This window comes from Rhopalosiphum maidis, chromosome 2 (genome assembly GCF_003676215.2).
Source record: "Rhopalosiphum maidis isolate BTI-1 chromosome 2, ASM367621v3, whole genome shotgun sequence".
Classification (NCBI taxonomy): Eukaryota; Metazoa; Arthropoda; class Insecta; order Hemiptera; family Aphididae; genus Rhopalosiphum; species Rhopalosiphum maidis.
In genome coordinates, this window is record NC_040878.1 from 90354390 (window position 1) to 90366268 (window position 11879).

Below are 11879 nucleotides of genomic sequence, written 5' to 3' on the forward strand. Positions count from 1 at the left end.
ATAATAAACCCGTGTATGTAACCGGCTTAATAATTTTGATTTATTTCTATAAAGATATTAATTATAGGTATGCACTGTTTACCCGACTCATTAAAGATTATTTAAGTCAATTGTAACCGATTTATTATAATATTATGTGTTATTTTATATTAATTTATTATGTTGTACTAAATTATTCCGTTTTTTTTTTCTTTCCATTTGTAATTTGTAATTTTTATTAATTCGATGTTCATTCACTGTTAATTATATTCAACATTGTATTAAAATTAAATTTAAACCTACGTGCGTTTATTAAATAAATAATACTCATGTTTTGAACCAACCTTTTAAATTTCGACAGTTTTATTATTTTAACTACTCCAAAATATATTTGCAACAATCGTGATATCTACGAAGTGTGTACTATGTAATATGGACAAGTGAGTGAATTTAATCTGACCTGTTAAGGAGTTCAGTATAGGCAATTTTCAAAACGCATTGTGCGTGTTGCCGTGTTGTATGAATGTATGCTTAGTAAGTGATTATTAGACATTAGTGTATTAGTGTGTGACTACTAACTATAATATTAAAGAGATAGTAAGACGCTTATGTACATGAACACAAATGTCACAAAAATCTGTGTGATTAATGAATAATGACCAATATTTTTCACTAAAAACCATTTAATTTTTTTTCAATAGCAAGCATCAACATATTATTGTTAATACAATAATTAATTTGATAACATATTGTTTAAGAGCATTATAAAGTTTAATTAAGATCGACCATTTAATTTATTTTATGGTTTTTATTCTATAAAATCATTATTTGCTTAATTTTTCAATTTTTACATTTTAAAATCAAATTTAAGAAGAAAATAAGAATTGAAATTTGAAATAGTAAATTTCATTTGAATTTATAACAAATTAAAACATATATTTTGATCTATTCTTATCTCCAAGGCTGGGCATTAACGAATTTAAAAGTTAAAGTTAAGTTACTTTTAACTAAGTTACTTAATGAGTTTCTATTTTTTAAGTAACTTCTAACTTAACGAGAAAACCCAGAATGATTTTAATATATTAACTATTAGGCAATAAACCCGTTGTGTCTTTAACAATTATTATTTGTTCATAACATTTTATTCGTATTGTTTCCTGTGACCTTTCATGTAATTAATTGTATACGTAAAAAAGAAAACTAACTTATTTTTAACTAAAGTAAGTTACTTTTTTTTAAATTAACTTTTAACGAGTTAATTAAATAAAAAAAGTAACTTTTAAATTTAACTCACATTTTTCTGTGTTAACTTAACTTAGCGAGTTAAAATAATTATTTAACTTGCCCGACCTTGCTTATTTCACTTCTCAAACGTAGGTATATGGATCTAACATAATAATTTTATTTCCTTCAATTCATCTAATAGAATAAAATATATCATTCTATTGAATGAATTAATTATTTATTTTATTTAAACATAATATTGACATATTGTTTTAAAAGTAATTTATATTAATTATATTATAACTATTGTAAATTTCGTCTGAATAAAACTCTAATAGTATTGATTTCAATTCATTAATTTCAGTGTTGATCAATATATAATTAATCTTACATTGTACAGTAAACAAACGTGTAAACATAATTAATCTATTATATTTACCTACCTTAAAAGTATTTTTGATTTTCGAGTCAACAAAATAATAAACATGTGTTATGATTACTAGCAGACAGATTTCTTAATCATATGTTATCAAGATGACGCCACATCAAGGTTTTATGTTCGTAATCATAATAATATTGTCTATACTTAACATAAACAAGTTATAAACCATAAATTAAATTGAGAAGAGATTTGAGTAGCACTTGAAATACAAATAGTAGCTATTAATATGACAGTTATTTCCGAGGGCGTTTAATTTAATTTAATTTTTTAATCTAATGATATTATTATTTTAATATGTTACTCCATACAAATCCATATTATAAAATGTGAATATAACTAAGGGTAAAATATATTGTTCTCAATAAGTATTTCTGACTAAAAAATTTGAATTTATCTATAAAAATTGGATTCCAAACGAGTATAGTTAATTAGGTAATAACTTTTACAAGATACTCTTTTACCACTCCACATCGCTAATCAAAATTTTAAATATTATAATTAATAAACTACTCATTCAAAATTTCATTTTTGTGTTTTAAACACAATGAGAAAATGTTATTATTAAAAATTAAAAATGTATGTCTGTTATTAAAAAAAGTGAAATTAGTCTATAAAAAAATAAAATCGATCAAAAAAATGTAAGAATTATGATTTTAATTATTTGAAATTATGTAAAATTAATGTATCCAAGTACATTAATAAAATATGTATTATATACTAACTAATGCGTAATTTTTTATTAAATATTGATTAGCTATAACATTAAAAATGAAAACTACGTTTATCTTTAAATGTAAGATATTTACCTTGTCGATAGTTGTACTTCAAAAGTAAATCCTTATAAAACACTATGAAATTTACATAAATATATTGTTCCATAGTTTATGTGGTGATTTTAAAAATTTTATATAATATATTTCATGACATATTTTCCGATTATTTTGTTTGAAAGATTTATTTAATTATTCAATTTATTAATTTTGGATTATAATTTATATTTTATTTTTATATATTATACATTTTAAAATAGTTTAGTTACTAACATTAGCATAGGTCAAATAAAGCGTAGAATAAATCAAATTTAAAATTTTTTCACCAAGCCAACTTGATTTTAAATATATTTTTAATAATTAAAATAATTATATGAGTTATGAAAAATATAAAAACTTTGTACGTAATATTTATATACTTATTTATATACGAGTATGCATTTAATAAATAAATAATTTATTTAGATATTTATTATTGTATAGTTGGTATGATAATTTTTTATTAAATACATGTTTTTAATACATTTCAAAAATGTTCAATATAAATTTATAAATTATTAATACAATACATTATTTTTAATAATACATAAAAGCCAGTCTTGTCATAAATTATTCGAATATAAGTATTTTAATACTTTTTTGTACTCGGATACGGTTGTATACACATTTAAAATTAAGTGCTCAAAGTTCAATTACGGTTTTTAAATAAGATTTTTTTTAAATTTTTAAATTTTACTCTAGTTTAAAAGTACTTTATATCTTAAACCTCAAATTTAGCTTTTGTAACCAAAATAAAGTTAGTAACTGCAAAAAACAATTCATCCTTCCAAATAATTGTATTTTTAATTTTTTCTACTGAAATGCAATAAGAGCTTTGACGTTTTTGTGTAATATTTTTACAGTTTTTACACAAAGTTTCAAAATTTTATCAACCGTATAGTTTTAGAACATAAATAAATTCTAATACGAATTATAAATTATAAAAACTCATAATTTTTTTTTACGAACTCTATTAATACAACTTATCAGTTTATTCGGAAGTTACGTGAGTAAAATTTAACTCGAAAATTAGACATTATCAAAAAATAAAATTATTTGAACTCATATAATGGCACGGTAAAATCCATAACTTATCTAATAAACATGAATATTTTAGATTCTAGTAGATTAAGCTTAAAACCTACATAACCATTAATATACAATATTTTAGTTGTTTTCATAATCCTCGAAAAAGTATAAAAAAATAAAACAAAGAGACATCGAAAACGTTAATATAAATGTATAAATAAGGTGTTGAATATAATACTAAATTATTGTATAAAAAAAAAAAAAAAACAAAGAGTGGTAAGAACAGTATATGAATTAAAGTCAAATCAAACAATAATCCATAAAAAAAAAACAAAATAATAAAGAAATTAAATAAATATAAAATTATAACTGTAGTATGACGAAAATTACAACTAAAATGCTTTTATGATAATATTTACTAAAATTGACACTTTTGAATAGTTTTTGATAGAAAGTCTTATGATTCAGTATTTTAGTATTTTAAACAATTGTACATAATCAACTTTCTGGAATTATTAATAATATATTATAACATAAATGGTGTGGAATATGCACGTGTTTCACTACAAAACATTCAAATATTTGGAATGCTATATTAGATGTGCTTTTCGCCTTCAGCTTTCACGCTTCTTAAATTAAACGATCCTCTTCTAATGTCTCGTAACACTAAATCCACTATGCATACTTCTTCATCTTTAGGTATCATAGAACCTCGGGCGCGCCTTTTCATGTTCGGGACATCCTTCTCCTTTTCCAATTCCGCAGCAAGTGTTTTATTTTTTTCCTCTTGAATTCTACGATTTATGTTTTCCTGTTAAAATAAAAAAAATTGAGTTATTTTTAGCAAAGTTGATTGATCCACAAGTTTTTAAAAACTTTCTACGCTTTTTAAAAACTTATTGAATTATTATAATTATTTGATCTAATAAAACAACAATAATTTGATTGGTAGCGAGCATCATACAAGCCATTCAATTGCTTGCATAAAAAAGTGTTTTGTTATGCTGTCAGTAACGACTAACTACTATACTAAGTATACCTAACTATAGGAATAGGATCCGTTACAACGTTAATGACATATTATTTATTATGCACGAATAACCAATACACCAGTAGTTTCACTGTGTCTTATCGATTTACACGATAAGCTATCTAACTAATTAGGTGATACCAAATAATGATTTTACCTTGGCAACCACGTCAATTCGCTCGAAAAAATTTCCCAACAGAGCAAAACATTCTTCAATTTTAAATTTGTTGACGTCCTCGCCAAAATAGACGGCTACTCTTCGAATTACCTCCATCGCACTTTTATACTCATTGTTTAGAGTTTCGATATCAATGACAGCTTGCTTTATAAAATCTAAACAGTTTAAAAACACTTATATTATTAAAATATATAAATATATTATACTCTGTTCGCCGAGAGAATGTGGGGTTACGCACAATCCTAAACGCTCTGTACTTCGAAATAACCTAACCTAGAATGAACTTCCCACTACGCTAACATTTCATGTACGAAGTGTACAATGCTTACCATATTCTTTTTGTGAACGGATTATATTATACATTGTAAAACTCGTATGTCTACTTTACGCATATAAAACCGTTTAAAATATAATTATGATGTTTAAGTATTTTTTTTTATTTTTTTTTTTTACTGAATAGCTGCACACATTATTTAAGTACGATTACAATTATACAAAAACGACTTGATAGCTATGAAATTAGACTTACGTTGCCATTTGTATATTGTATTACAAGATTTTATTTATATTTGTTTTCGTTCTGATTCCGCAATTATAGTATAACGGTTTAAAAATAATTCAATATAGACGATTTTCATGACATTTTAGTAAAAATAAAATTTGATTACATTACTTAGTAAACAATATTATTATGAATGATTATTTATCCTTTAAATGAGTATAAATGGTGTAATGATTGTATTTCCTATTACCTTGATATAATTTATTTCTAAATTGCCCCTAAGTGAAATTAATTTCTATATTTGCTTTATAGTTATTATAGCTATTTTCGTTTGTACAGAGTTTGTGTTAACGATTATAATATATCTAGTCCTAATCAATGGGTAATTCTAAATTAAAATGAGCAATTGTGAAAATACATATGATTAGCGCCAAAAATGGGTGAATAATTTTTGGTGATATTTACAAATTATAATTTTATCCAATAATTTGTTTAAATTCAAAATAATTTTATAATTTTAAGTTTTAATATTTGTTGTATCAACGTAAATAATTTCATTGCCATATTGAATTGAATTTTGGGTTTTAATTATTATGATGTAGGTATGTTGTGTATTTATAATTCGCTTGGTTAACAGCAAACTATATTCAACCGAAGAAGACACTTAAGAAAAAAAAACATTTTAATTTGTATTGTAACTATAGGTAATAATAACAAGTCTGGATTAAGAAATCTTAGAGGCCCAGGTTCGAAACTTTTCATTGTAATCTTCCAAAAAATTAAAAATTATTTTAAATTATTATATTACTAGTAATTTAAATAAGTTATGATTTTAATAAAAAATCTTTATTTAATTTTCTTCTTCATTTATTACATATTAATGTATTTATTTGACTATCTACGTATAAGCGCCTACTTGAAAGCTGAGACTAAACACGATGTTTTCTGACGTGGATAAAAATGCAATGGATTACAACTGTCATAAACGCCATTCAGTTATGTTCACTATAATAAAGATACACTAACTAAGTAAATTAAATTTATATAAAAGATAAAAAATACAACTTAATCACACATGACTGAAAATCATATAATATTAATAGGGCTCGTAACTTAAAGTATTTGCATATTTTTATGAATTGACTTAAAATGTAGCAGAGTGCTATGGAAGTGTATGACTATTGTCATGTTACAACACGCTCAGTTTTGAAATTTGTAAGTGCTTTTTTTTGCTTTTTTTCAATGATATTTTAAAAAGATGCTTATTTCCAGTTTTTGTGATTATTTTTGCTTTTTTGACCAGTTTTTCTACTTTTTATAGTTTTTTTCAGAAAATCCTTCAGAAAATCTATAAACAATAAGACAAAATGTCTTGAAAGTGAAGTTTGATTTTTTTATAATATAAAAATTTATATATTTTTTCTAATTTTTTAGTTAGAAACTTTTCCCAATCATTTTGTTTCAATATTTTTATAATATTTCATAATATTATTTTTAGCACAGTTACAAATTATGTCTAGTACCTATTTTATCGTATAAAAAACGATAATTTTTTTTTTGATTAAATGTTTTTGCTCAGATTTAAGTTTTTTAAATGCTTATTTGAGTGCTTATAATGATGTTTTGAAGCGCCTATTTTAATGATTTTAAGTACTATCCGTCCCGAGCCCTAATAATGATAAATATAAATATTAATTATTAAATACCTTTAATAGTAAAATAACAATAATTATAATAGTACATTAAATCATAATAAAAATAATGGAGTATTACATAAACCTAACTAAACCTACCTAACCTAACGTTGGATATATGGACTATTAATTGAACTAATTATATTTCTACAACTTGTATAATTATTTAATATTTTACGCGATTGCAGCACTTGCCTGAGAATTGATCACATATCTGTTTTTTCATTTGTTTTGACAACTGTAGATGCAAACTTTTGATCTGTTTCGTTTTGATGTTTATTTCGTCTTCCAACGACAAAAAAGATATCCTATAGTACAGAATTCAAAACAAAAACAAATAAATAAACTAAATTACTAAAATCGGGTTTGCGTATCACATAACAATTGTATACAGTTCGCTGTTATTTTTTTTATAATTTAAAAAAAATATACGCGTTAGAAATATAATTATTATTTTATTATTATTATTACCTGGATAGATTCCTAAGCGCCTCAGTGTACTTGGTGAAACTCAGTATGTCATCCATTTTGTTTGTCTGCGCCACTTCGACGACGAAATGAAGAAAAGTCACTCTAGGTTTATTGGCTCTGGTATCGAGCAATTTGGGCAACGTATCCAAAGTGAATCCACTCGCATTACCAGCATAACTTCCCTAAAAAAAATATAATGTGTGAAAAATAAAGAAAACACGAAAACACAAGAGTACGTTAATAAAGTTTGTTAGTATTATAATTAAAACTTCTGATAAATTAATATTAGTTACATGTGACTTTATGTATAGAATCTTATATAAAGTATGGCTAGAAGTTGTCATAGATCAAACTTAATGTCAACAAAAACAATATATACAACATCATTAAAAATTAAACTTTAAGTATTTATGATAAGATTCAAAAATAAAGTAAATACATTTTTAATGGATATAACTAAAGATAAAAATATTTATAATTTATTTTTTTATTTATTAAAAATTTCTTGTATTAGAATTCCTGAATAAATAATAGTTTAAAATATAATAAAATTAAAAAATGTTCTCATACTCAAAACAGTTATTATAATTATTTTACTTAATTTAAGTTATTTTTAAGTTTTTATTTTTATTTTATTTTGACTTATTTTCTTTTTGTTATATTTCACAAATATATACTACTTACAGCATTTAGGTAATTACCGATGAACAACACTAGGGACAGGAATTGTTTGAACGGCTGATTTTTTATCAGATCATCACACATTTCTTTGACACTTTCTAGTTGACTTTTTATTTCTGATACTATAACAGGTAGTTCTTCTTTCTAAAAAAAAAATTACATAAATAATAAAATAAATACCAGTTTTTCAAAACAATATATTTATTGTACACGAATCATCCAATAATTCCAAAAATATAACGTACTTCGATCATGAGTTTTATTCTCAACTGATAGTTGGATATGCTGGTGAGTTGCAGACAAAACTGTTCGGCAGATCCAACGAAAGACAGGTCGACGTCTTTTTTTTTTATCAATTTTATCTAAGAATTAAAAACAGTAAAAAACAACGTGTTACCGCACCACACAAATTCACCATATATTTACCTCTTCGTCTGTGGGCAAAACCCGTTGAAGGCCTTTTAGTTTCTCAAGAGGAATTGATATCCCATTTTGAAGTGCTTCTAAAATTTCATGCGAACCGGATTTGAACTGTTTCAGCATTATGTTGATCGCTAAGCTCCGATTATTATCTAATATATTCACAACGTTCGCTTTAGAAACACCGTTTGGTGACAAAACAGCAGGTGAAGATTTTGCCCTGGGTTTTTGACAAAACAATTCGTCAATTTTCCTGAAGTTTATAGTTAAGTTAGGAGGATCCGCCGACGACCAAACCGACTTATCTGAAAACGCATCATAAAATAAAATATAACAATTTAGACGACTGGTTAAATATTCAAATCTGGCTCGTAAAAAAAAATTATAAATATAATATAATATAACATAAATTATTATTACAATTATTTCAACATTACCTAAATATTGGTTGTTCACCTTGGTCCAGTTCAAAGTCTTCATTTTTGTTTTTGGTAATGAGTAGTATTTAATATTGTTATTAGTTCTTCTTGTAGGTACTGTCCTATGACCATCAGTAATATTCGTAATAGTTTTACCAAGTCCCAGTAACTCCATTGACGATAACAATGCTGTAGATGATTGAGTTGCCTTTTCTGGTACTAAATTTAGCTCTGAAGACCTTAATCCAGTGATGGGAGGAGGTGGTGGAGGTACCATTTCGGGCAACGGAGGTGGTGGAGGTGCCATAACAGGTAAAGGTGGTGGTGGTGGTGGTGATATTCCTATTGATGGAAGTGGTGGCGGTGGTGGAATTTTGTGACACGATGATGAAGATGACGAAGATGGTGGTGGTGGTGGTGGTGGTGGGGGTGGGGGTGGTGGAATTCCTGATGAAACTGGAAGTGGTGGAGGAGGCGGAATTCCTGAAGGATTTGACAGAAATGGTGAAGGTGGTATTATTGAGCGTTCACATGATAATTCAAGAGATTTACAAACATCACTTTTTATATAGTTCACATCTAATAAATTTGGACTGTTATTATTCAGCTCGGGATTAGAGTCAACTTCAGTAAGTCCAATACCGTCACAATAACACGCACGGTCTGTCTGAGTAAATATAGAACATTTAATAAGGTTTTTAATATGGCGCCCGTTAACATTAGTGTGTTCGTCTAATTTGTTGACGACTGGAAGGGCGGGTAGTGACGGTCTTTTAAGTTTAATAGTGGTTCGTTTATCTTTTGGTATATTTAAGCTACAGCGACGGGTATTCAGAGATAAACCTTTATTAAGTCTTTTCTCGTCAGTTTGAGACCCTGTAGAATGTGTTTTTGAAGTTTTTCGGTATATATCCAATATTGCTTGTGGATCATTACAGATGACTTCATTGATCAAATTCCAAATGTCATTACTGAAAAAAAAATATTTTTTTAATAATGCTTTATTGTGTCTAACTATTTTATTTATCAATTTTTTTTTTTTTTTTAATATGAATAATAAGTACTTATTAATAACTTAAATTCTAAAATAATATTCTAGTATTAAAGATGAATACAAATCATTAATAAATCATTGAACTATCGATATTGTATGTTTTTAAATATTTACATTTTTGCATCACTGTAATCCATTTCAGACATTTGGAGCAAAATGTTTTGCAAATACGAGTCGTATAATGTGTTTGATATCTATTAAATGAATAAAAAAATAATCAATTGTAACCAACAAAAAAATATCATAACTGGTGATTAAATATTAATATATTATGAAGATTACATTTATCATTTAAAATTAATATATTTGTTTTATTTATTATTATTATTATTCATTCCATATGTGACTGACAGACTGTAATTTTACCTTAGATCGTAACTCATTAAATAGTTGTTGGTGGGATTTTTGAGGTATTTGACTTTCGTCGGCCAACTGATGCTCTTCGAACACGGTTATTTGTATTTGTAATGCGTCATCTTCGTAACCCTCCATGTTATTGATGGCCGTCCGTAGTCCAAGAGCTATAATACACATATTTGAACCATATTGGTAAATGATAGTATGTCTATGACCAGAACCGAGATACCGAACAAAATAAGTATCTTAATCCAGTATTATAAAATATTATTATTCGAATATTAAATAAATTATTAGAAAAAAATATTATTTAGGATTAATTTAATCGTTTTGACTTTCGAGTTTAATATGCGTTGATGAAACAGCTGTACCTTTAGTTATTTAAATTATGATTTTTATTGATTTTATTTGTATTTACCAATTGATCAAGAACTCGTCCGTCATTCGTAAATAATTATTAAATATTTAAATGTAATATATTATATTACAATGTTTTTAAATACTGTAATATCCAATTTTGGAAATTAGTTTTCCACATATTTTTAAAAATTATTTTCTACTATTTTATTGTTTACTGTAAAATATATGACAAAGTCTTTTCATCATTCCGTGTAGTTAGTAAAAGAAAATATCTCCCTGTTATTCATTAATCATTATATTAATAAACGCACCAATCAGTTCGTTTCTGATACACATCCTCTTCCTCGGATTTTGTTCAACGAGAATCAGGCAGTTGACGAAAGCCATCAGAGTTGTTTGATAAGCGAATGTATCTGCCATTTGTAGTTCCTTCACTACGATTTCGTAATCGTGTCTCAACGCTTGTTTCATCTACAAATTATAAAATCATACATGTCATTAAACTGTGGCAAAAACAATACAGCTCATTATAGGTACAATTATTTATCTCATTGTGATGTTTTATGAAACTTACCTTGATGTGCGACAAGACAGACTTCACGAAAATCATTCCGTCCGCGGAGAACACGCACAACGCGCACAACAGTTCGTATACTTGTAGCTTTACGGTTGTATTATTGCATACAAGTGCTGCTAAAAATTAAAACATATTAATATCGTTATTTTTAAATATCGTTTTAAATTTAATCAATCGTGTTAATGACTAATACTATGTAGGTAGTATATAAATATGTATTATAATAATATATCGTCTAAATTTAAACAAATCCGAATAATTTGTTGAAAATTTATTTCATGCTATCGTGACATAACCACTTGTTATGAATTCATGCATCCATGTCATTCGCATAAAGTATACGTAAATACGACAATATTTAGACGCATTTAGATTAACTACGTCGTCTATTCAATAACAAAATAATATTTTTAAATTATGTAAACAAAATATATATTTGTACACGAGACAAAGTTCGCTTCTACACGCACACACAATTATTACGTACGCGTCAATAGTACGTATAAAAAAGATGCTCATCAAAAATTATGACAATCACAATAAATTAAAATTTGTTATTATCTAAAATTATAATGTACTATATACCATCATCATAATATAACATAATACCTTCCGTGTTAATGTTTTAAAAGTTGAGTCAGATTTGAAAATAA

General features: G+C 25.8%; 1 protein-coding gene across 5 annotated transcripts in view; it reads right to left on the reverse strand.

Annotated features, from left to right (window-relative positions):
- Positions 1 to 3496: 3496 nt before the first annotated feature.
- The window catches only part of LOC113551739 (inverted formin-2-like), a 54357-nt gene continuing 45974 nt past the window's right edge, over positions 3497 to 11879 (reverse strand). For 2 of the 5 annotated variants that reach the window (XM_026954178.1, XM_026954180.1), the window contains exons 3-14: positions 11224 to 11342; positions 10961 to 11120; positions 10299 to 10453; positions 10047 to 10126; positions 8897 to 9849; positions 8466 to 8764; positions 8285 to 8401; positions 8043 to 8183; positions 7359 to 7540; positions 7083 to 7195; positions 4671 to 4846; positions 3497 to 4294 (exon numbers count right to left, since the gene is read on the reverse strand). In XM_026954178.1, the coding sequence (XP_026809979.1) occupies positions 4079 to 4294; positions 4671 to 4846; positions 7083 to 7195; positions 7359 to 7540; positions 8043 to 8183; positions 8285 to 8401; positions 8466 to 8764; positions 8897 to 9849; positions 10047 to 10126; positions 10299 to 10453; positions 10961 to 11120; positions 11224 to 11342 (2711 nt within the window). In that variant the 3' untranslated portion in view covers positions 3497 to 4078. The remainder of the gene's footprint in view (positions 4295 to 4670; positions 4847 to 7082; positions 7196 to 7358; positions 7541 to 8042; positions 8184 to 8284; positions 8402 to 8465; positions 8765 to 8896; positions 9850 to 10046; positions 10127 to 10298; positions 10454 to 10960; positions 11121 to 11223; positions 11343 to 11879) is intronic. The other 3 variants (XM_026954176.1, XM_026954177.1, XM_026954179.1) reach the window with 2 other exon arrangements.